The sequence below is a fragment of the Podarcis melisellensis genome (genome assembly GCF_964234715.1).
Source record: "Podarcis melisellensis genome assembly, chromosome: 8".
Lineage (NCBI taxonomy): Eukaryota > Metazoa > Chordata > Lepidosauria > Squamata > Lacertidae > Podarcis > Podarcis melisellensis.
This window is the reverse complement of record NC_138540.1, coordinates 63,610,119-63,636,476: the sequence shown is the minus strand read 5'-3', so window position 1 is coordinate 63,636,476 and position 26,358 is coordinate 63,610,119. Positions and strand designations below refer to the sequence as shown.

The following is a 26,358-nucleotide window of genomic DNA, read 5'->3' as shown; positions in this document are numbered from 1 at the left end:
TAAATGGCAAAATGTTTTATTTGTCCTTTTTGGAAAACACTGTTGACCATCATCTATAGCAATACCAGGCTGTTAAACACGTCTCGTGATTTGACACTTCATTATGAAAAGCACAGTATTCTCCAAGTTCTATAGCCCTGGTCCCCAACTATCAGGGAGCCACTCTGAGAAAGTACAATGTATGGGCCAAGGCATTTTGCTGCCTGAGGCAAAGGACAGGGTGGAGTTTCCCCCTCCCATCCCATCTGCACAAGAGGACTAGGCTGGCAGCTGGATCTTATTTCAACACTAGCAACAGAATAACACCCTCCACACCTGCAGGCAGCAGGCTAGTTCAGGAGGTGCAGCACAGGACATGTGGCACACAGAAGGGAATGGCAAGGGAGGAGTCAAGAGAAACATGGAGGGTGGCTGCCACCACTGCCTCCAATCATCTGCCAATTGAGGGTTCATTCTGCCTAATGATAGGGACAGCCCTGGAAAGCAGAAGGCGTGGCAGGCTAACACCCCAATCCTCACTCTCTAAAGCAGCCTGCCAGCATACCTCGCTGCTTCAAATATTGGTCTCTTTACACTTCTCTCACCTCTGCATTGGCAACGAGGGAACATTTTTCAGGAAAGCAGATTTGGCCGCAAGGGCAGATCTCCTTTCTACTGCCTTAGGAAACAGCTTGCCTAGAAAATTGACAGGTACCAGGCAATTTTGCTAGGTATAAATTTATAGGTGATCTCGCTATTGTACATAAACCTATAAATGAACACATCTTGCAGCTTCACTAATGAAGAGATTAGGACTCCTGTAGAGAAGTTGGATATCAGCTACCAGGAATCTAGTTGAGGTATAGAGGGTTTCAAAGACCCACAAACAAAGCTATACCACCTGGATATCATTATGGTTCACATTCAGGAATTGATTTCCTCACCTCCTAAGTTTATCTATCATGCAAAAACAGACTTAATACTCTGTTCTGAGCACACTGCAGAAAACATGGATTATTTATTGGAAAGAACCAAATTCTACTTTTCTTTAGAACAAATGTTATCAAGATTTTTTTTTTTTTTAATGCTAACAGGAGAGGAGAAAACCTTGTATTTTGGGGAACCAACAACTTCTGTAAAAAGTACCTTTGCCTTGGTTCTTAATAAACAGGCAAGAATTAAGATTTATTCTGGTAAAAGAGCAACTGCCTTTATTCTCCACTATATTCAACTTTACATTTGCATCAAGAGTTTTGGGCAGCATTATCCTTTCAAGCCTATGAAGAAAGTATAACTGGCCCAAGGCCAGCCAGTAAATTTTAGCACTGCATGAGCTTTGAATGGGACTTACTGGTCCACCTCCAACACTGTACCCCTAAAACCTGGTCTCAAGCAAAGACAGTCTTCACTCACTAGTAGGACAAAGTCCTGCTTAAGCTTGAAGTGGTACAGATTTCCTTGAATCACTAAAAATAAGGGGTCACACATTTGGACTGGTGTTAGCAGCCAGCCATTATTGGTGGCTTCTTCTTTCTCTGTGGGTTCTGACAGATGTAGAGAACTGAAACCAGTATAATTTTTCTGCTGTGTATTTGGCTCCAAAAAGTCTCAAGCAAAAACGATTCAAACTGCTTCTGAATGTTTCCATAGCCTGGCGCAGAGAGACTTGAACACAAGCCCCCCACCACGCATGTCAGATAATGTGGGGTGGGAAGAAAAGCGGTTTCCGACATTGGGCATAAAGAGAGAGGTCCTTCCCCACTGAGATCCAACACAATTCCCAGCAAATTTGCATGTAGTCCACAAAAGCTTGTGCTGTAATACATTTGTTCAGCCTTTAAAGTGCCACAAACCAAATTTGGTTTTAGCAAATTTGGTAGAGTTGATGGTTTTATAGATAAAATAGAATCCAGCATATACTTCCCACCCACCCCCTCCATTCTTTCATTTAGTTCAACCATAAAAATTACCAGCTATGTAGTGTTACGGAAAATATCTGGCATCTGAAGGTTCTACTTTGCTGAAAATTGCTAAGGTGGGAAACACAGTGTTAAGAAAAGGCATAACAAACAAGGCTAGCCTTATTTGTCAAGTCTAGGCAGCTGGGTGGTCAACACTTTTCCTGCAGCACATTCTTCTCCCTCCTTAAGAAGTAGTAGGGATAGAAGATTCAATGCAAAGAGAGAGAGGGAAGGAAGGAAGGAAGGAAAGCTCAGGCAATAAGCAAGCAATTCCAGCAGAAGCTCACCCAAACCTGCTAAACCAATGTTCTCTGCAAGACAAAGTACTAAACGGGGTCTGAAGAGGGCCTGGGTGTCAAGAAGTAGGACAGTTGAAGGGTGGGAGGGCTGTAATAGCCCAGCAAAGAAGACTATGTAGCAGGGTGGATAAAAAAAATAAAATCAGATTTTTAAAATAAAATGCTTTTGGAAGAAAAATCTTTCTAAAGTTAGTTTCCTATTTAAGTTACATTATAGTCTAAAGGCTATTCATCAGGAAAGAAGGATTTGTTTTAAGTTTTTAATGTGTGCTAAAACTCAGTCTGTTTTTTTAATTAAATAAATCGTTTAACCACATCAGTTAACAAACATGGATATGTATGCTATAATCTTATTGTTTTAGTTAAATAAATTGTTTAAATTGTTATTGAGGAAATGATTATTTTTCTCCTTCCAATAAAGTACAGCAGAAAAGTTGTCCAAATATAAACAATAATTTCATAATTATTTGTCTATGTATTTCTAATAGTATAACCAAATCAGTAATTTTTGATATAACTGTAAGAACTACTCTGAAAATTTATTATTCCAAAAATGAAATTGGTTGTAAATATTAAGATTATACCAGCAAGAATGAGTCTTTCTGTAAAAAAAGTGATTTACCGGTAAATCAAGTCTTACTGACTAGTGATTTAAATAGTGATTTAACTTGATTTGATTTAAATCAAATCAAATCCACCCTGCTATGTAGGGACACAAACCAGTATGAGCCTTTAGGAAGGAATGGGGAAAAGAAAAATGGGATATATACTTCCAGACCTGCACAGGGGCACATCTACAATGTCACTGCTGTAGTGGGTGGCTGTGCACTTTTGCATACCGCATCCTGGAGAATCCAGTTGGCTGGACAAGACGTGCAACACTCTGGTGCTAAGCTTTGTGAAGAGCCATATGGATGTAGGACCCTTCCTGGCTGTATGAATCCTGCTGCAAGAGATACAAGATAAACACAGAAAATAAATCCTGCACTTGGGACAGCTACAGCTGGAGACAGACACAGGCTAAGAAAAATTAGGAGACACAGGCCAAAGAGGGAGTCAGTCCATAATCTGCAGCTTCCTAGTGTGCATTTCATAGGTGCAACGAGCAGAAAGACAACCTATCACAGTTCCAATGTTGTCTTTTCCCTCACGTCAATTCACAAGAGTACCTTGAAATTCAACACACACAACTATGGCATTTCTAAGGAAAAACAAAAATCACAAAAGCAAACCTGTTTGGAAATTTGGTTCTATCACCCCAAACCAGTTTGAGATTTTTCTACTGATAACAATGTACATTGTACATTACATTTATATTTCATCAATATATTACTTAGAACATCATGTTACTCAGATCATGTTATACATCGGCACACAAAAATATACATGAGACTCACATACAAAACCATGTGGTAACCCATATAGAGATGGCAGCAGCCAAGTTCCTTTCTGCCTTCTGAACACCAAGAAAATGGTAACACACATTCCAAAAATGGCACCTTCCTAGTATTCTAGGACTTGAAACCCAGTGGATTTGCTACATCTTGGGAGTTAACCTTAAAATTAAAGTGCTCTTCAAAACGTTGGCATCTATAGTCTTTCTGATGCGAGACGACTACAAGAGAAGTCTTTTGCCGCTATGCGTCACACAGCAATGCAAACATTTACCACTCACTGCTGTTATCAGAGAGCCTCAAATTCAATAGTGCATCCCACCCCCTACCTCTAGCGTACATTCCAGAGTTTTTGTTTCATTTATTAATGTGGGTGGTGGATCCGGACGCTTCGTCTGCACTATCTTCTGTTTGGGATTTTTAATTTCATCTTCCTCTTCTGTTTCACTTTCACATACATGGACGACGACACTGGGAGTGGATTCTGTTCCTGCATGAAGCTCATACTTCTCCCCTAGAGGGTAGGACAAATTACAGCATTATTGTATCAGCATGGTGGACAGAACACTATAAAAGGTGTGTGTGTGTGTGTGTGTGTGTGTGTGTGTGTGTGTGTATCTATATATCTATACATCTATACAGTGGTACCTTGGGTTAAGTACTTAATTCGTTCCGGAGGTCCATTCTTAACCTGAAACTGTTCTTAACCTGAAGCACCACTTTAGCTAATGGGGCCTCCTGCTGCCGCTGGAGCACAATTTCTGTTCTCATCCTGAAGCAAAGTTCTTAACCTGAAGCACTATTTCTGGGTTAGTGGAGTCTGTAACCTGAAGCGTATGTAACCTGAGGTACCACTGTGTATCTATATATCTATATCTCCCCTCTTAAATTCTAAACAGCATATCAAAACTACAGGACAATTTGAGTAGAAATGACCTACTCAACATCACTTGCTCCCAGTCCCTTGTTTGCCTCACAAACAAAGCAACTTCCAACTTGTGGTGCCAACAACCAGCACCACTGGGGAGCAGGAAATCAATCTGCTCAAACTGTGCAGAATCAAATTTTAAACAATTTCATTCCAACTTCACATCGTAAGTTTTGTGGTTATGGAATTCCGTTTACATTTTGTACCAAAATTATTCTTTTTACGTATAGTCCTTTATTGAAGTCTATTGCAGAGAAAAGTTCACAAAACTTATGAGACGACTGATGTTTATGGTAGCCCCCTCACCCCTCACTCATATTAGTCATTTGTGGTCCCAAAACAAAGCAAAGTTGTTGTTTTTTTTAAAAGGTTTCCTTTCATAGTCATCTCGGGACCATTTTTACGTGTCACAGGTTACCAGGCATGTGGCAATTTACAAGCCTGCTGCTATCATTTTTTTTTCTAATATAGAAATGGAGAAAGCAAGGCAGAAAAAAGCATTCCTACCAGGGCCCAATTTTGAAACAGCACAGAGCAAGTCATAGTTTATCATGGGAGTGGCATCTTCACTTGGCTTCCATCCTACTGGTGGGGATGCAGGTGGCGATATCAGGAACTGTTTGACAGGCTGTGGTGGCAAGAGGTAAGATTTGTCTCCCACTTCATTGGGCACCTGAACCTGAGAAAACAAATGCAGTCAAAACAGTAAGAGGAGGACATTATTCTCTTGGAAGATAGTTCTTAACTGTTTTTCTAGCCTAGCCACACAATTAAAAAACCTCTTTCACTGACTGGAGAAGGAATCCAGATACTAAACGCACAGTTTCCTTCCCTGTAGCTATTTTAGTTAAACATTGACCATGCCATCAGTATAGAATACATTGACTAAGCTCTTTTCAAATGCCTACACTACAAATGCACTATAGAATGGTTTTCATTTCTTAGCTCATCCATTCTTCCAGTTGGGGAGGCCACTACCATGCCCTTTTACAACCAGGGATCTGCTCAGAGCTATCCACTGAATCACTGGCTAAGCAAGGAATAGATCCCCAGCCTCATGACTAATGAAATGACTACATCCAGGGTCCTGCATGTGCTGCAATTGTGCGTAGAGACAAATATCATATGCGACTGCAGTATTTTCTTCTTTACAATAATGTTTCTAGCACTTATGGCTGTGAAGTGTATGACTGATTTCTGATGAAATAAAAACACCAGGGATGGCCAAACAAGAAGCCAGTGGTGGTAGGAGGGAAGGGGAATAGTCATGCCCTGTTTGGATTCTTACTCCTCTTCTTCACTACTGAAGCTAGAATAAAATGAACACAAATAGAGACAAAAAATGAATAATTGTATGAGGTAAGAGAAATGCAGGTCACAGGAGCAATACTTTCTAATGGTAGAGTTTTACATTTTTTAAAAAAAGCATTGAGTGCCTAGAGCCCTGACCCTCTATAGTGAAGTACAGCAGCTCATAAAACATCTGCTTGTGTGTACATTCCTTTCTGAAAGGAAAACATAGCCTTATGGCCACCAACTGTTCTGGCTGGGGTTACACTAAATAATATATAATGTTTGAGAATTCTTGGAGACTGGGTGAGGTCCCAGCAGACTGGAGGCAGGCAAATGTCTCCTTACAAGATGATGTGATTATTAAGACCCAGCATAGGTTTTTCAAAAACAAGTCATGCCAGATGAACATCATTTCCTTTTTTGATAGTTACAAGCTTGGTGGGTCAGGGGAATGCTGTGGGTGTAGTGAATCTTGATTTCACTAAGGCTTTTGACAAAGTCCCCCATGATATTCTTGCGAGGAAGCTGGTAAAATATGGGCTGGATGAGGTAACTAATGGTTCCTCTTCATCCACAAAAAGGTGACAAGTGGGGTGCCACAGGGTTCGGGCCTGGGTCCATTGTTGTTCAATGACTTTATGAGTAACTTGGGTGTAGGGATAGGGGGATGCTCATCAAATTTGAAGATGACACTAAGCTTGGAGGGGTAGCTAATGCCACAGAAGACAGCATCAGGATTCAAGATGGCCTTAACAGATTGGAGAACTGGGCCTAAACTAACAAAATGAATTTCAGTAGGGACAAATGTAAGGTTCCACACTTAGGCAGGAAGAACCAGCTACACAAATATTAAATGGGGGGACCCCTGGTTCAGTGGCGTAGCGTGAGGGGTGAAGGGGGGGCCGGCCGCACCGGGCGCAACATCTGTGGGGGCGCGCTCGCACTCGCAGCTCTCTGCCCCTACCTGGCTCCACGGGTTAGGGGGCGCAAATTACTTGCCTTGCCCCAGGTGCTGACAACCCACGCTACGCCACTGCCCTGGTTTGTCAGTAGTTCATGTGAAAAGGATTCAACATGAGTCAACAGTGTGGTGCAGCAGAAAAAAAGCTAAAGAGGAGATATGAAAGCCATTTTCAAATTTCTAAAGCACTGGTCACATGAAAGATGGAGAAAGCTTGTTTTCTCCTGCTCGGGAGGGTAGGACCTAAACCAAAGGATTCAAGTTACAAGAAAGGAGATTCTGACTAAACATCTGACTAAACTTTCTGATGGTAAGAGTTGTTTGACAATGGAATGGACTCCTTTGGAATGTGGTGGACTCTGCTTCACTGGAGATTTCTAAGCAGAGGTTGGATGGTCATCTTGATGGTCATCTATAATGTCTCTTGCTTGTCTGGATGTAGAAATGAGGCTATTCTACAAAAGGAAAAAATTACATTTGTTGCCTGCTCACTTTTGTCTCTGGTCTAGAACAGAACAGGTCAAAAAGACAGGCAGTGTTTGCCATCAGGTGTTTAAATTGCTACTGGAAAAATACATGGAAGGCTTAATAAATTATCCACAAGGGCTAAGATAGATAAGGTGCTTCACACCTGGATAATATGGAAGAGAGATGTCACCTTGGATAGGAAGACAGGATACAAATCTTGACAAACATGCAAGCATGCATACCTGGGCAAAATACAGTTTGAGTTTTTTCCCATTGAATTCGGTCTCATGAAGTTCTATTCGTGCTCTTGCTGCTGCTTCTGGATTGCTAAAATTTATCCTTACTCTTCTAAAGCTTTTAAATAGCTGGAATGTAACATGATCATCGTAGATTGAGAAGAGAGCTTCAAACCGTTCCTAGGGATTGAAACAGAGCATTTTAGCTGTTAAAGTTCCTCAAAGTTTACAACTGCAGGTTAGCACTACAAAATCAAATTGGCAATGTTCTTTAGTAGAGTTCTACCTACACTTGTACTGAGCATCAGTAGAAAAACAAAACCAACTGCCTCATATTTATGTAAATTGGAGTTATATTCAACAAAAGATTGTATATAATGTAATGCTTGCAGGGCCATCTAGTGGCCAATCTCAATGTCTTTTACATACTAGGATATGGAAAGGTGCAAAGTGTTTTACAGTTAACCAGCTTTTTCATACTTCAAAACAAAGTGGGGGGGGGGAATTCCACCTTCAGGGTTTTCCTTTTATGGATTTTACATTCACAATGAACTTTTCATCTGTGACTATTTGATAATCTCATTTGCATGCATGGGGAAACTATGAAATAAAGCACTGAAGCCAAGAGATAGTGATTTATGGTAATCCAATCTTTTCTCAGCCAGGGATTTGAATTCTGGTTTGACAGAAACTTAATCTTGTGAAGTGCCCCTGAGGAAGGCTGTCATCAACTGAAATATATTGATCATCTTATTGTTTCATAGAGACCATTACTACTGATAAAGTTTTATCTTTCAGTGATATTTTGAGGCTTTGCCTCTTCTTTTGCCTCCTGTTGTTGTTTTTGTCTTGTCTATCCCCCCTTCCTTTAACAGGGATTAGACTAGTGGATCTCAAACTTTCTTCTCCGGGCCACACTTTCAGAATAAAAATTTGTTCGCGCCACACCATTCCTTTTATTGGTAAGAAATATATTGGAAAACAAAAAGAAACAACTCCTAGCAGTGCTTGATTTATAACATAGAACCCAACTACTTTATAATATGATCATGGGACATCCAGAAAGTATAAAACAATGCAGATACATAAGAACATGAATCATTCCCAAGTATAATTATAAACAAGCCTCTTAAATATGTACCTTAAGGATGTATACAAACTCAATGAGGTGTGTGATCTTACTTTTGCTGGATAATCATATTTATATTAGGTCTAATTTGAGACACACTATCATCTCCTCATCAACACAAATAAGCTTTTCTCTCTTCTGATCTTTCATATTTGTCAGAGTTGAAAACCCCTGTTCACAACAATATGTCATGCAGAATTGCAGAAGAATAGCCAATGCTCTTGAAGAAAGACATGGATACTGTTTCTGGCTGTACACTCCCAAAAAAATCTTATGATATGATACGATACCACAGTGCAATATTTAAATCCTGCTTGGGTTGTCCCTGAATCTTCCCACCACACTTGCCATCCTCTCCTGCCACACCAGTGTGGCGCTCCACACCATTTGAGAACCCCTGCCACAACGATCAGGAGGAACCCCTGCTACCAAAAGTCTGGCCGCCATCCCATCACATGACAGGGAAACTGAGGAGGCGGGACTTTCCAAGGACACCAGAGTGCAGCAATTCATTGCTGCTGCTGGTCAATGGAGTGGGGGGACAATCCTGGATGTTGGGACTCCCATTGCCACTAGCGTCACTCCTCTGGTACTTAGAAATGGCCGCCAAAAAAGGCCTTGAGGATCGCATGTGGCCTGCATGTTGAACCACCCCTGCTGTAGATGAAAAGGCTAAAATAAGTTTTTTTAAATGGGTGGAGAATTTAAGTACTAAGGCCTTTCTCGAGAATAACTTTTTAGTAAATAATGTGACTGAAAGCTAATAATATGTGTTGCGTACACGCTACTTACATGGGAAGGCAACTGATAGTTTTTTAAATGCTGTAGAACTGGTATTTTTCAAATCAAGCTTATTCATAGGACTCAGTAAGCCACCATCCCTCTGAATGAGTTCAATCTCATTGATGACCTTGTATTTCTGCTGACTGATGACTCACCAGGCAGTCACAATAGTTTCATCTGACTCATATTTTACTAGAAGTTTAGAACTAAACATGAGGCAACTAGAAAAGCTGCAGGGATCTAGCATTAACAATTCATACATCCGATAGTGTCAACAGATGTAGATATTTACAAAACATTGCTAACAGGCAGGCAATTTGCACATGTATTCCTATCATTATTAATTCAACTTCTTGCCCACACTTCACTACAAGCTACAGCAATTTAAAAATACACTACTAAAATCAGTGTAAAAGAAATAGAATAGGATGGGTCCTAAAAACATTTGTCAGATGCCAAAGGCCAGGGTAGATACGTGCAAGTTCAGCACATGAGGGAAATTGCATAAGGTACCAGATGCACCTCTGTGGTGAGGGAATTCCACAACTTAGCAGCTGCCACAGAAAATGCAGTCTCCTGGGCTGCCAGTCCCCAAATTGTGAGGACAGTGAAACAAGAAAGCCCCCTTTACATGTAGATGTTTTAATACGGTTAGTGATGTAACAGAACGGTCCTAACCACTTACTGGCATCATACACACAGGTCATACGTTATGCTAGTGATACGTGAATTGCCTCCTGACCCTGTGGGACACCCATGATCAGAAAAATGGTGTGGGGGGTAAAGAGTTAATCCAGGGGTGGGAAACCGGTGGCCCTCCATAAATTACTGGGCTACACCTCCCATTATCGCTGAGCTTTGGTCATGCTGGCTGATGTGAGTTGGAGTCCAACATGTGGAGGGCCACAGGTTACCATTCTTGGGTTAAAAAACTTCCCTGCCTGCATTTCACTTAAAATTGAATGTCAGGCTAATGAATCAGAGAAGGCAACAGAGTTGAAGCTGTGCATTTCCACTCCATCATCTGTGGCTGCTTATTTTGGAAATACAGAATTGCTGGTGGATCCAGATGTATGAAATGTAGAGACCAGGCATCACACACGCATTGAGCAAGTATACAGACCTTGCACCAGACAAGCATGATACACATTCACTAGGAGATGAAATATTCTTTTATCAGGGATTCGGTAATATTGCTCCATAGAAGAAGCCAGCATTAGATAGGAAACACAAATAGTATATAATCACACCATTAGTCCATCTTGCTCAACACTAACTGCACCAGGGTTTTCAGCTTGAGGGCCACATGCTGGCTGGGGGGGGGGGGAGACAAAAGTTGGGCAGAGCAACAGGTGTGATTCACTTTTTTAAAGCAGGCTACATTCCAGACACAGGGAAGTCTGAGGTTTCTATCTGCTGCTCCTCCATCTCTCCATCCAAACAAGCATAAGTAATTATCACAGTTCAATAACACCAGGCAAAAAACAAAACAAAACTTGAGAAGGATTTGGAGCAGGGTCAGTGAGGGACATGGGCTGGAGAGGGTCACAGGCCTGATGTTCCCAATGCCCAGTCTACACTGACAGGCTGCAGCACTTCGAAATTTTAGTGAGAAGACAGGCTGTACAGTGGTACCTCGGGTTAAGAACTTAAATTCGTTCCAGAGGTCCGTTCTTAACCTGAAACTGTTCTTAACCTGAAGCACCACTTTAGCTAATGGGGCCTCCTGCTGCCGCCACGCCGTTGGATCACGATTTCTGTTCTCATCCTGAAGCAAAGTTCTTAACCCGAGGTACTATTTTTGGGTTAGCAGAGTCTGTAACCTGAAGCATCTGTAACCCGAGGTACCACTGTAGTGGCAAGACATAAAAAAGTCAAGAATTCTGCTTAAAACAGAGCAGCATGCAATAGCAGTATTGTTGTTGTTGTTTAGTCGTTTTGTCGTGTCCGACTCTTTGTGACCCCATGGACCAGAGCACGCCAGGCACTCCTGTCTTCCACTGCCTCCCGCATTTTGGTCAAACTCATGCTGGTAGCTTCGAGAACACTATCCAACCATCTCGTCCTCTGTCGTCCCCTTCTCCTTGTGCTCTCAATCTTTCTCAACATCAGGGTCTTTTCCAGGGAGTCTTCTCTTCTCATGAGGTGGCCAAAGTATTGGAGCCTCAGCTTCAGGATCTGTCTTTCCAGTGAGCACTCAGTAGTAGTATACAAAACTCTTTAAGCCAGAATGGTTACACTATGGCTCTCCAGCTGTTGTTGGACCAATTCTTATCAGCCCCAGCCAATAGTCAGGGACCGGTTTTATGTCCAGCAACATCTGGAGGCTCACAGGTTAGCCACCCCTGCTTTAAGCCAATAAAACTGACCTCTGCAAGGATGTTTAATTTTATAATAAATTTAATTCAAGAAACTGTTAGAAGAACCAGCTAAACAAGGTAATAAAAACCTCACCAGAATGCAAAAAAATCCCATCCAGCAACATACTATCTTCAATATACCACACTAGAAATAAGCACCTTTTAAAAAGATACTGAACTATTTTACTTCCACTGGGTTCAAACTTTGAAAAAGAAAGGTCTACTAAGAAAACAACTCACCCCCTCATGAGAGCAGGCATCTTTTAGTTAGTTGCATTTACCATCACCCACCCAAGCAGCAATAGGAGTGTTATTACATCAGCTATTACATAATTCTCTCTTCTATCCAAGAGCTGTTAAGTAAGCTGCTTTTAAAACTGTATGCATATCTAATATGACAACATGTTGCCAGCTCCTTTTCCTGGGGATGGAAAGATGCTTTAGTTTTCCCCTGGTGTATTTTGGGCCCCAGGAATCTAAACACACACCTATTGAATATGCCCTTGCTGGAACCACTGAGGCAAAGAAATTCTCATTTATGGATGCCTAGGGCTACTTGCTGCCAAAAATAAATATCTTATTTCACTATTTAACCCCCTTTAAGCCATAGAACTCTGGCACAGAAGGGCCCCCCAAGGTCAGAGTTTGGGGGCTGTGAATTGTAAATTGAGAGAAGTGCTTGCAATAAAATAAAAGTATGCAGTATAACACACAGCACTACATCATCTCCGGTCACATTTGCCCAAGATGACCTTGTGCAAAGGAGGCACAATTTTGTTAAGTCACCATGTTTTTCAGAACGTTGGGAAATGAACATGCAGAGGCAGCCAAATGAATAGATCAGGCTTATGGGATAACATATCAGGCAGTTACTGAGATGAGATAATAAGGATTATAGGAAACAAGACCAAAATAATCATACCGGGTTATTTTTGCAGTGAAGCATTCCCGGGATGGGTCCCTGCCTCCTTTGCTTTATGCAGTGAGCCAGAAACAACAACTGCACAGAGCTTGGCTACATAGCAGATGAGCTCTACGCAGAATGCAAGGCAGGAAGAGATAAGTATTTCCATGATGGGGTCAGACCTGTAAGTATCCATGATTTTCTAGTAAACTAGAAATCTCAGATAATGACCAGCTTTGAAAAAATGATAAAATGCAACAGTTGGATTGACAAGACCTATCCACCCACAGGTTGGAACTTCTGTAACCTGTTTAAATATATATTTCCCTCAAATTTAAAAATCAAAGGATGTTCAAAATAAGCGGGTCAAACATAAGAAAAAATAGTTTCAGAAGGTGGTGTAGGTTTAGCTACACAACACATCCAATAGTTGCACAGCACATTTTCAGCAATAAATAAATATTTTCAATAAATATTTTCAGCTTTTTATTCTGCTCAATCCCAGATGCTCCGTGTGGATTACAACACTGTATATGCAACAAAGAAAAGTAGACAAGTGTTAATCTCTGCGCATGACCGCCATGACATTATGTTTGCTGACTGGGAACAGTTATGGACCACCGGTATGAAATTTACGGCATGTACTGCTTTGAAAGAAAACATTATGAAAATGATTTACAGGTGGTACATGACCCCAGTCAAGCTTGCTAAGATTTATCATTTGCCTGATAATAAGTGTTGGAAATGCAAGGAAGCTGAAGGAACTTTCTACCATCTTTGGTGGACCTGCCCAAAAATTAAGGCCTACTGGGAAATGATCTATAATGAAATTAAGAAAGTCCTTAAATGGACGTTTTTAAAGAAACCAGAGGCTTTTCTTTTGGGCATGGTGGGCCAACTGGTACCGAAGAAGGATAAGACATTCTTTATGTATGCAACTACGGCAGCAAGAATTCTTTTAGCAAAGTATTGGAAGATGCAAGAACTACCCACTCTGGAGGAATGGCAGACGAAGGTGATCGAATATATGGGACTGGCAGAGATGACCGGCAGAATCCGAGACCAGAGGAAGGAGGCGGTGGAGGAAGATTGGAGAAAATTTAAAGTATATCTTAAGAACTACTGTAAAATATTGGATGGTTAAGATGTTGAGAGGCTAGAAACAAAGAATTACAGCTGTAAATCGTAAATTAAAGGGGAAAACTTAATGAGAATATATAAAGAAATGGACTGAAGGGTTGCTGACACATTATAAAATAACAATGCAGAGAAGGGGAGGTATGGGGAAGTCATGTTTTATGTATTCGTTTGTGATGTGTTTGTTTTTCCTTTTTCCTTTACCCTTGTTCCCTGTTTTTTCTGTTTTGTAAAAATAATAAAAAAATCATTATTAAAAAAAAAAAATCTCTGCGCATGACCTACTCTCAAGTCCTCTTTCCTTGTGTGCATTTTTTTTTGTTTTTTTGTTTGACGACAGGACCAGTTTCTCTTTTTCTCCTTCTTCAAACAGTAGCTAATAACATGGTTGGGGCGTGGCACTCACCTGATCTCCTGGCAGCTGAGTTGCCACTGCTTTCTGGGAAGGTGAATGGCAAGGCAGAAGGAAAGAGGTCATGGTTCAAATGTACTGGCAGGAACACTGGTGCATTTGCCCCACACCAACCTCCCCAATGCACTGCAGGAGGCAGAAATGACTCAGCTATCAGGCAAGGCAACTCCCACCACCCCACCATACTGTCTGCTACTGAAAAACACACAGGTACTCCCACCCAGGCTTGCTCCCATGGCCCTATGGTTTGAGAGTCCTCTCCCTTTTTATAAACTGCTGTTTCTTTTCCAACCAAGCAATTTTATGAAATTAATAAACACTAATCCTAAAACATCCGCCCCTGAAATTATAAGCATTCAAACCCCACCCCACTGCAGTTTCGAATGTCACCTTTCTCATGCTTATCTCTCACTCTAGAAAGCTCTTCTTCATTTAGATAGGATGCATAGTATATCTTCCCTACTGGATTCCTTTTCTAATCTTTTAATGCCTCCAAGAGCCTCAAACAGAGCAAAAATACCTCCCATGCTAGACTACACTATTTCTTCTCCTCCTCAACAGTTTATATTTCCTTTCTAACATGGGGGGTGTGGGTGTGTATCAGCACTCACCAAAACTACTCCTTTTGTATTTTTTAATACTACCATATTTAATCTGGTATCTGAAACTGTCAGGTTTAAATTTCTCATAGTGTAATCTTATGCATGTCCACCCATAAGTATGTCCCAGGTAAGTGTGAATAATAAAAGAAGACTGCAATATAAGACTGTGCATAAGACTGAATGGTGTTATGGAAACATCTCCATAAACAGACGTGAATATTAGTAGCTAACATTATTTCAGCAAAACTGAATGCTGATCAGATGTTAAAAGTAACACCTGATATATCAGAAATTAAGAAAAACTGGTGTTTATTCAACATTCAAGGTCATGTTAGCTCCTCTGTCAACTGCAAAAAAGAAATCTGAAACACAAGACTGGAAACTGTAATTCAGAACAATATAATTCAGCCTGATTTGTATCTGAACCATATTATGAACAGTTTTAGTCAGTGAAATTGTAGACTTGCCATTCTGCTTAAAAGCCTTTTTGGGGACATCACAAATATCAGCCAGCTGCAGAAGCTACATTTCAGTTCCAAGAAACTATGGTTTTTCGGAGCAGGAACAAACAACAAACTCCCTTCTCCCTTCCTGTGTGCCCAGCTGCAGATACTTCCTGATTTTTAAATCAGTTTCCCTAGTTAAATTGTGATGTCCCAACAGAGAAACTGTGGTTTAAACACACCTTACAAAAATGAGGACAGAAGGAAAATATTGGGGGGGAGGGAGTAGGACCACATGTTCATTACTTTTGCAAAAAAGGATGGTTTGTTGGAATGGAAATAGTGTGTCTGAACCCAACCAACACCCAAAAGCTGATGGAATTCTGGTCAACCTAATTTACAGCCCGTGGGGAGAAAGAGGTAGGGAATAGGAAGCAGGCTGCCTGGGCTTTTAAAACTTTGATTACAGAGTCTAGATGTTTACAAATACTTACCCAACAACTGTTACACTCAATTTCATTGTATGTTTGCAATTTAAAGATATTCTGTTTGAAATAGATGAAAGATTAATCCAACTCTAGGGAACAGTATTAAGGCTATTTAAATTGTCATGAATCTCATTTTAAACAGACTAGAAAAAGGAAGACACTAAAAGGCAAGTCTTTATTCCCTTTTAAAAAATCCACATGAGAGATCTGTAGCACACAAAGCTTATCTAAAATCCAGTATTTCACACAACACTTGATACCAGCAGAAAAAACCCATGTTTTGTCAGCAACACATATTATAAAAATGTAAATCTATATTAATCCAGGAGCACATTCAGCTTTGCACAGAGCTGTCATGGAAACATGCCTGCTTACGCATGATCTACCTTACTCTAGGACTGCCATGACAATGAAAAGTAATAATAGTGTTTTACTCCCTCTACATGAATAAATATCTGTTTGTTTTAAATAAAGATGACAGAGAGGGAGAAGAATTTAAAAAGCAGTTCAATATTTAAATGATTTTGAGAACTTCAGGATCAGATCTCAGTAACAGCATTCACACTCCTGGAAGAGGTCTATTTGCTTATACAAAACCTGTTTCTTCAAAGCAAAATTCCACCAAAATTATAGAACTTAAAGTGACCCAGAGAGAGCCATTCTAAAATGCTATAGAAGCTAATCTAAGTTCCAAGGCGTATTCTAAAGCCTGGTGTGTGACTAATTCAGTAGCTTTGATATTTTCATTATCTGCCTTGGTTTTCTTCAGAAAGAAATGTGCAGCCTTGCTATAGGCAACAAGGTACTTCATGCAGGTGAGTGAGCTGGCTAAGGGGGGGGGGTGGTGTGTGTGTGTGTGTGTGTGTGTGTGTGTGTGTGTGTGTGTGTGTGTGTAGAGCTCCAGCCTCCCTTTGTGCCCAGCACGGTAATGAAATAGGCTCTGCCAGCCCTCAGCAAGCTATTAAAATTCTGTGGGGATATTTATGAGGCTTGAAATGTTGGATACCTCAAAAATTGTTTGAAGAACAAACTGGCCTTCCCATGTTTAAGGTTGCAATCCTATGAATGTTTACACTGGCCCAAATCTCAACAACTGCAGCAAGGATTGCAGTGCACAAACCATACAACTACTGCTCTTTACTATGAGCAATGCCAACTCTGTTTCTTGATTTACATAGCAATCACAATCTTAGCTTTCTAAACAAGTAGTTAATGCAAAAGTATGGGCAAGTTAGATGAAAATTTTGAGGTAATCTAAAAAGCACATGGAGCTTCTGCAAGAGTGGGTTTGTTTACAAGTATCTATACCTGGTACATGTCCTCTCCATTGAAATGAAGAGGGAAATTCTAAATGTGCATTCATACAAGATGTGATTAATATAAGAAGGAGCTTCTCTGTTTAACCTGGGAAATGTTTATCATATCTTAGGGAGGAGCAAAGGGACTGTATGTGTGCCCATAAAACAAGATATGACAGGCCAAACCACTCTTATGCTCATGGCTGATTTAGTAAGTACAGAGGTGCCTCGGAAGACGAAATTAATTCGTTCCGCAAGTCTTTTCGTCTTGCGAGTTTTTCGTCTTGCGAAGTACGGTTTCCCATAGGAATGCATTAAAAATCAATTAATGCGTTCCTATGGAAACCGAACCGCCTTCAGACCAGGTCTGGGGACAGTCTGTCCCCCGACCTCTTCTGAAGGCTGGCGGGGGCGAAAGTCTTTGCTTCCCCCCCGCCTGCCTTCCCGGGACAGTCCCGGGGGCTTTTAAAATGCTGGCAGGCGGCAGCGAAGCCTTCGCTGCCGCCCGCCAGCATTTTAAAAGCCCCAGTCTTTGCTCCCCCCCGCCTGCCTTCAAAAGCCGTCCGGGGCTTTTAAATCGCCCCGGACAGTCCCGGGGCGATTTAAAAGCCCCCGGTTAGGCAGGCAGGGGGGGGCAAAAGTCTTTGCTCCCCCCGCCTGCCTTCAAAAGCCGTCCGGGATAGCGGGAAGCGCTTCCCTGCTATCCCGGACCGCTTTTAAAATGCTGGCGGTGGGGAGCAAAGCCTTTCGCCCCCGCCGGCCTTCCTGGACCTCTTCTGAAGTCCGGAGGGGGGGAAAAGGCTTTGCTCCCCACCGCCAGCATTTAAAAAAAGGTCCCCAAGATTTCCCTATGGGCTTTCGTCTTGCGATGCAAGCCCATAGGGAAAATCGTCTAGCGAAGCGTCGCAAAAACCGAAAAACCCTTTCGTCTTGCGGGTTTTTCGTCTTGCGAGGCATTCGTCTTGCGGGGCACCACTGTAGTACTCAAAACACCATGCATTTGAGGATCTACTTCTTATTTTTTTCCATATTATTTTTTGGGTGGTAGTGTTACTGTTGCAACTCAATAGTGGGTGCCAATGCAGACCCACAAGTTGAACATCCAAGCTGTAGAAGATTCTTCCAGACCACTGTCTGGAACTAAAGAAAAGCTCAGTACAATACCGAACATTTCCCATTCACTTCCCTTTCTGCATAATCTATTCTTATCTGGCCCCTCATAAAAAACAAAGCAATATCATATGTGTATTTGGGTCATGTGAACTTAAAGTTGCCTGTATCAGATAAATTACCAGTGTAAGATATAAAGGCACATTTTTTTTAACAGGCATTTTAATAGATCAACACTAGTTTGGTCCATGTCTTACCTTTTGCTCTTGAATTTCAAACACTGCTTCATGAACACTACAGGCGAAGAGTGAGGTAGGCAGGTCACTTAAATCCATCATCTCTTCCAAGTCGTCTTCATTTTCTCCAAAAATCATTTCTTCCTCTTCTTCTAGGTCACTGCTGTAAAGATCTGACTGACTGTCACTCCACGCCTTCATTGTATCTCTAATCATTGTCCACTCAAAGCAATCTTCCTTAATTTGTATTCCAGACTTGAAGCAGGAGTCTGCCTAAAGAGAAAACAAGAGAATTGTACGGTACTGTTTTACTTGAAGTTTTAATGTTTAGTTATCATGTGCAGGAAAAAGATCTATGGGAAGGTAGTTTTTTTTAAAAAACCTGAGACCATTCTTTGAAGTGTGAGAACTTTTCAGGGAAGTTTTTAATCTGTGATATTTTAGTGTATTTTTGGTTTCTATGGAAGCCGCCCAGAGTGGCTGGGGAAACCCAGCCAGATGGGCGGGGTACAAATAATAAATTATTATTATTATTTACTTGAGATTTCTGAATTGCAGGGGGTTAGACTAGGATGACCCTTAGGATCCATTTCCAACTCTACAATTGTATTTCTATCTATTCAGATGACTGATAAAATATAGTTTTGTATGAAGCTTTATCACTATAGTGGCCAAAATAGCACTCACAAGCAGCTGAATGACATTTATTTGTTCTGTCTCTGAAAGGACATCAAGGAGGAGCAATGACAAGTTTTTCCAGTAAGCAAGTTCCAAAGAAACAGAGCTACCACTGTGAACACCCTTGGTCCCTCCAAAGTTTGCAGCCAGAGCTGAGCCTCATAGATCTTGATCACATATACTAGTCCGTGAAGAAACCTAGGATGCTAAACAAGATCACTTAGTAGTATGCCGAGGCTGCAATCTGATTTGGAAATAAGTGCTAGTGAACAAAGAAGTTTTTACTTCTTACAAACAATCAGAGGAGAGAACTGGAGAGACTGGAAGTTGTTTAGTTGCTTTGTTAATGAGGCACATGGCATATCTCATTTGGAACAGTGAAATCAGTAAGCCTGCAGGAAAGGCTGGCAGGGCACTGATGTGTAGGGGCAAATATGGTCCTAAAGTCTTGGCTAGCAAGGCCCAGGCCAGGCCAAAATTGCGGACCCCTCTGAACATTACAAACTGTAAAAAACTTTACAGAAGTACTTACTATTGGTGTGTTTAACAATGAAAGTTATTCGAAATGTGTTTGGTACTATCAGCTTAATAAATGGTGTTTGTAGAAGCCGTGCAAATAGCTTTCAATAATATTCTGCTGGTTTCAGTTTCAAAGGAAACAATGTTTAGGAAAATAATTAAATATTTAGAAATATATTGACTTAATCAATATTTCTGCTGGTGTGCATTAACAGTCAACAATGTACATTTTAAAGTATTGCCAAATTATATCAGCCAGCTGGATATTCTCTAGAAATACAAAATGAAGATATATGCTTCATTAAACATACATATACAAATCAATAATTCAGTGGAGTTCCACACTTAAGCTTGAAAACACTTAAAAAGTAGGGACTTCTCTGCTCCCCAGTCCTTGTCACATTCTCAAGGTGCCTTACCACAATATCATCAGTACTCCAATAACTGGTCCTGAAGCAAAAAGAACACAGGACACAGCAAAGAAAAGAAAATATATTTCAAACTCCTGTGGCCTTCCCTGGATCACAACAGTAAGTTAGCTACATTGTAGTTGGGGCACGTCTACACGATATATATCAGACTGAAATGAGAACAAGGCACAGCATGCAATTTAATCCCTCACTCAACCCTGTTGCGACACATGGCTTCCAGCAGGGATTGTGAGGGCTTGGTTTGTGCACGGGGGAAAGAACTATATGAAGTAATTCACCCACAGTGCAGGAATACATATATTAGGGAAAAAGAAATCAAATCAAAATGACTATATATCTATGAAATCAGCAGCTTTTGGGCAGCAATATGCCCAAAATGTGCCAAATATCTAAGATAGAGCAGTGTGGGGTAGGAGGAGAAAAGTATCAGAAATATTCAGTTATATACATAAAAGTACAGGGGTACCTTGGTTTAAGAACACTCCTGTTTATGAACAATTTGGTTTATGAACTCTGCAAAACCGGAAGTAGTGTTCCGGTTTGTGAACTTTACCTCGATCTACAGACGGAAACCGAATGGTGGAAGGGCACCAGCGGCGGGAGGCTTCATTAGGGAAAGCGCGTCTTGGTTTAAGAACGGTTTCGGTTTAAGAATGGACTTCGGGAACGGATTAAGTTTGTAAACCGAAGTACCACTTTATATTACAATGGTTGGAAACGGCCATTACTTTAGTCAGTCAATAAAAGTCAGATGGCCATTACTTTAGTCAGTCAATAAAAGTTTCAGGAATGATACATGACACTACAGTAGCAGTAACATCATTCCGTACACAGGTGACTTCACAAGTCAAGTCCCAAACATTTCAGTTTGGAAGATGAGTAGGAAAGCTGAACAATGAGGAACTTTCTTTAAACCATTATATTTAAACCAATTATATACCATTTAACTACAGTAGGTTCTTTCTGCTTAGAGGCTAACTTTGCACGAACATTTAGCGCTCAAGAAGCAGGACTCTGCAGCCAAAATATTTACTGCATATTTGTTTTTTTATGTTAAGCACATAATGTTTGGGTGGGGGTGGTCCAACTGTTAACTGAGAAATTTAGTACAGAATTCTAGAAACCCGATTCAGCATTGCATCTTTAAACTGAGAGGGGAGGGGCACTGATGAAGAATGGAAAAACAAACTGAAATAATTTGCTTAAAGGATCAGACTACGATTAAAGAGCAGCATTTTCTGCTTTCTGTAAACACTCTGTCTTTACAAGGAGGATTGCAAAGTGACATTTTTAGTAAAAAGACCTTCAACAGAAAGAAATGCTGATCTACGAAGAAATATACAATGCAGCAAAAAGCATTGCATTATCCGATGAAAAGGAGGTTACAGCTACAGTACAGAACAGAACAGAACACTAGCTTCAAGCTTTATGGGCTACTGAACTGAGATGACATAAGTAACCTTAAATGACCTCTGTTTCAGTTTTTCCATTTACAAACAGATAACAATAGACTGACAATTGCAAGGTTCTTAAAGAGAACCACAACCCATGACTGGGTACAAATTGGCTCATGAACTTTTTGTTCTTATAATGTAACAAAATGACTAATATATTGAATCAAGAGGTTGGAATTTTATACATTAAAAGATTGCCTGTAATCTTTTTGCAATGAAGAACTAAAAACTGATGGAACTGCTTTGAGCTGATGACTGGTTGTGAAAACTGTGTGAAACTGCATCAACAGAAAAAGTAATAATATACACATAGGAGTTTTGAAATTAAATGGTCCATTGTACTTTTAAGTTTTAAAAATCAAAACCATGTATGAAATACAAGTTTTGCTTAATGACTTGATTTACTATTTTTCAGTAGAGAGATTTTAAAAGTAAAAAGGCACACAGAACCTGTGTGTGTGTATTCAAGCACTGAAAGCAAACATATAGCATTGCTGCGGTATTTAATATCCCTTATTATTTAGCAGCCTACGACTATCATTATAACATGATTTGTGGCCACTTTCTTACTCATCTTTTGGTAGAGTGGGTTGAGTTATACCTGCCTGTGTGTGTGCTTTACATTTTATTCTGGTTTTTATACTGAGTTTTAATGATTGTATCAGTTTGCAAGTTGCTTTGGGACACTTCTTGGAAAAACAATAAAAAATAATATCAACAACAAAGAAAGAGGAGCTTTAAGGAGCTGTTCTTTGGCTTATATGGAAAGATATTCATTCTATTATTTATTTTAAAATTTCACGGAAAAACAATTTAAATCTTTGACTGAGAAAACAGTGCACATGTCCACATTTAAATTTAAGCTAAAACGGTCTTCTAGAAAAGGCAAAACCTTTTTTACCCAAATAACGCATGAGCAAGTGAGTTTTCATAATCTATGATGTAATGTGGTAAAATTATACTTATTTCCTTCTGTAACAATACAGTGTACCATTTCTCTGAAGAATGTATGTTTTACATAAGGAAATTTGTAAAACTGAATCTGTTGTTCTACAGAAGATGCTGACAGAAAAGAACAGAAAAAGTATTTTTAGGGTAAGAAAATAAATTGTCAAACATTTTTACTGAGCATCTTTTATTTGCATTGCTAGAATTAAAGCAAAAAGAGGATTTTATAAAAAGTAATGGTGGGGATGAAGGCAAACACTTACTAACTGAAGCGGTTTGAAACTTAGGCTGCAATCCTAAACACATAGGAACAATCCCCTCTGAACACAGTAGGGCATATTTCCAAATCACATTGCAGATAATTCTGCTTTTAATCTACCACTGCTTAAAACTCTGATGTTCATGACTTGGGAAGGCGAAATCTGTAAACTGATGAAGCAGAAAAATTGAAAAATATTTCCAAAGTTAATTCCTATGCTACAAAATGAAAGCTTACCCAAACTGCAAAGGACAGATACGTTGGTAGATGAATGCAAGTAGCTTGATGTTAAAGATTATTTTCCATTTCCACTTTAAGGCAAACATTTATCTTTTGGATCCACATGGAGGACACAGAAAATGAACCCACGGGTTCCTTTAACCTGTGTGCCTGTGCCTATGACATATTTGGTTGTGCTGACAAACCCATCCACACCAATCAATGAGGAAATTATACATTCTAATTGAAACAAGTCAAGAACTCCACCTCTTCCTCAATGGAAACATTATCCTCTCCACCCCATCCATTACCACCACCACCTCTTCCTCCTCCTCTTTGGATGAGCAGAGTGAATTATCATTCTATCAGAAGTAATGGGGAACCTTGGTTTCTCAGTCTATGAACAAGCAGCAGTGAGAATGCCAGAAAGAAATTAGAAATATCTGCTGCCAGTTTAAAACTGTGGTTTGCTTTAACTATCGTTTCAGAACAAGCATCAATCTGGAACCACAATATGATTCTGGCTTGATGTCACTAAACAAGCCACAACTCTGAGGGCTCATCCACACCTACTGTCTGCCCTGTCCTTTATCTGAGTGTGGTGGTTTGGGGTTTTTTTTTGGGGGGGGGGTTGCCCCACCACTTTCCCCAGGAAAACCTGCTCTTTAATGCTGAATTGGAACAAACAGCAATTAGGGTTTTCTACGGATTGCAGAGAACATTAAAGAGCAGGTTTTTGGAAGGGAAGTGGTGGGGCAAAAAAAAATGTGCTAGGACACAGACTGGAAAAACGTGGACCTGTGCCTAGAAAGTATGGAGGAAAATTAGTGTGGTTGAGCCCTGAGATTGGACATCACAGGGCATCAGAGCGAGTTTAAAACTGGCCACAGATGCTTCTAATCTCCTCTTCTAGCACACAAACAGGAGAGGGGAGTGGGTAAACCCAATACTTGCCATGGCTCATTCATGTGATGGAGAAAACAGTTCCCCATCACACCGGAGGCACAAATAGTGCCTTTATGGAACAGAGGAGAAAGTACAAGAAATAAGGCCTAAGCCAACAAGAAACATAGATAAGAGTGACCAGTGGTAAATGAAGTATCAATAAGGCAGGTTTAAATAGTGTAAAGAGCACAATAAAAAAATGAAAAGGAAGGTGGACAACTGGAAGAAAGGAATGACTGGTTTTCAGCTTAGCAGTGGAAAAGAGCAGAAAGAAGCAATAAAGAGCAGCCGTGATGCACATGTAACAGAAAGGGGATAGAAAGGTTGGTGAGAAGAGATGGGGGGACAGGAATAATAGATGTGTGCAAACAGGCAAGGCAACAAGTTGCTTTAGAAGCAGGGAAAATAAGCAGGATAAGAAATGCCTGGCAGAAGTAAGGCCAGAAAACGCACATTAAAAAGGAGCAAGGCCAACGCAGAGGAGAAAAATGAGGAAGAAAAATAATCGGTTCTGGAGCTGGCGAAGGGGAGCATTGGTAACATATTTGTAGGAGGCAGTAAGGGGGAGAGGACAGAGGCAGGTGCTGTTGAGAGGCAACAGGAGGAAATAGGTGAAGGCATCACCCCCTTGCAGACAGCAAAAGGAAAAAAGGGGTGGTGACAATAGATTCCTGAGTTTGGGGTGGTGGTGGCAGAAGGACACAGCTGCCCACATAGGTGGGGGCTGGGGGCAGTCAGGGGCAGGCCAACATCTCCTCTGGAATGGAATAGTAGAGCATTCAAGGGATTTGATATGAAGGGGGCAGAAAAGGGAGCCAGCAGCAGCACTGGGAAGAGGTACTAAGAATTGACAAAAAGAAGGGCTTAGGACACAATGCCCTTCCGAGGTTGAGCAGGAAGCAGAGGAGGAGGACAGACACAACAGTCTCTTGAGCAGGTGATGGTAATAAGAAGACTCCCTTGCTAAGATGGACCACATCAGATGTCCACCTATTCCAGCTTCCTATTTCCATCAGTGACCAAGAGAGGTGCCTTCGGGAAAACCCACAAGCAGGGCATGAAATCAGGAGATAGCAGCCTCCTCCTCCTCCCTGTCGTCTGCCCCCACCATGTAGTAGTGAAAGATACACTGCCTCTGTCCGTGGAGGTTCCAACTGCGTGACGGTGCGCGCATTAAATTAAAAAATAAAAGAGGAGGAGGAAGAAACGATGTTGACAACGAACCGCTCACAGGGGTCGCTAAGGACCGGTCGAGGTGGCGGGGGAAGGAAGAGGGTCCACAGAAATGGGGCACGGAGTGGGCTAGCTTGCAATAATTGGGGGAGGCATTCATGGACAATAGAGGGTAAGAAAGGAGAGCAGGAGACCGGGGTTAGACGCAGGGGAAGCAGGGAGAGGAGGGCGGCAACGACTCCCCTCAGACCAAGCGTGGCGAGGGCAGCGAAGGACTAGGAAGCCACACCCGGCATGGGGGGCGGGGAGCTTATGGCGAGGGGGAAAGGGCAAAAGGACCCAGGGTGTGGTGGGGGGAGAGGAAAAAGCGAGGGCAGAATGGGCTCCCGGGTCCCCTCCGTCCTCACTCACCGTCTCCTCCGCGTCGGGATCAGAGCTCCTCTCAGGCGCCCCTCCGCCCCGCCAAAGAGGAAGGCGAGCTCAGGGCCAGCCAGGCACGACCAGCCTGCGGATCGGCAGCGCCTCGGAAAGAGCCCAGAGAGCCCCTCCCTCTTCGCTGCTACTGCTGCTCTTCCTCCGACAGAGAGCGCGCCGCCGCGCCCGTGCGCAGCTCTCGAGGCTGCGCTTACCAGTTTTCTTCTCGGGCATGCGCGTCTCTCTCTCCCACTTTACTTGAGTGAGTGACCCGGATAGAGGAGAAGTTGAGGGCACGGGAGGGGAAGGAACGGGTGGGAGACGCGCGTTCATCCCCCCTCTTCCTTATGAGAGAACCCTCCCTCCCAGTCTTCTCTGTGGTTGGTAGCCTAGGTCACGGGGTGGAGCAGAAAAGGCGGGGTTTTATTTCCCCTTCAGCAACTCTTTCTTCCTTCCCCTCAGTGAGGGAGGTAGAGTGGAGGAGGGTATGCCCCAGTGGGGTTCAACTGGTCCAGAGTGGAGACCTGCCTCCCGACTCCCAATGCACAACATGAGACCCACTTTCACACGTTCATTTTTCACTTATACTTAATGGCGCTAATAAGGCGCATTATCTCGAAATAGCAATTCACAGAAGGACACACACGGTGTTACCTTAGCATCGTCACTTAATGAAAACCAGCAAGGAACTCTCCCTCCCCCCGTACCCTGCAACCCTCTTTTCTGGTTGCAGCGAGTGGAATAAGGATGATGCAGTATCCCTGCTCCTCGCTGCAGCCTAACTTCTGCCAAAAAAACAAACCAGTAACACCACCACACAACATATCTAAAAGGATATTGCATGTTAATCAGCCCAAGGGCTGGTTGAAGAGGGAAGTTTTCTGCCAAGAGAAAAGA

At 41.6% G+C, this 26,358-nt stretch overlaps 1 protein-coding gene across 3 annotated transcripts; it reads right to left on the bottom strand.

Annotated features, from left to right (window-relative positions):
• Positions 1 to 25,503, bottom strand: RCAN3 (RCAN family member 3). 3 transcript variants are annotated; one of them, XM_081921538.1, is made up of 5 exons: positions 25,459 to 25,503; positions 18,443 to 18,690; positions 7,526 to 7,699; positions 5,069 to 5,240; positions 1 to 4,147 (listed from the first exon to the last, which is right to left on the bottom strand). In XM_081921538.1, exons 2-5 carry the CDS (start codon positions 18,635 to 18,637, stop codon positions 3,939 to 3,941), a joined length of 750 nt encoding a protein of 249 aa, XP_081777664.1. In that variant the 5' UTR covers positions 18,638 to 18,690; positions 25,459 to 25,503; the 3' UTR covers positions 1 to 3,938. The 3 variants fall into 3 exon arrangements, with proteins under 3 accessions (XP_081777664.1, XP_081777663.1, XP_081777665.1); XM_081921537.1 differs by having other exon boundaries at positions 18,443 to 18,694; positions 25,459 to 25,497; XM_081921539.1 differs by lacking the exon at positions 25,459 to 25,503 and adding an exon at positions 22,715 to 22,875 and having other exon boundaries at positions 18,443 to 18,694.
• Between the last annotated feature and the right edge of the window lie 855 nt (positions 25,504 to 26,358).

Coding starts and splice junctions, on each gene's coding strand:
- RCAN3 (XM_081921538.1), bottom strand. CDS start 18,637: ATGATTAGAGATACAATGAAGGCGTGGAGTGACAGTCAGTCAGATCTT. Junction 5,241..7,525: donor TCAAACTGTATTTTGCCCAG/GTATGCATGCTT, acceptor TTGTTTTCTCAG/GTTCAGGTGCCCAATGAAGT. Junction 4,148..5,068: donor TGTTTCAAAATTGGGCCCTG/GTAGGAATGCTT, acceptor CCTACCCTCTAG/GGGAGAAGTATGAGCTTCAT.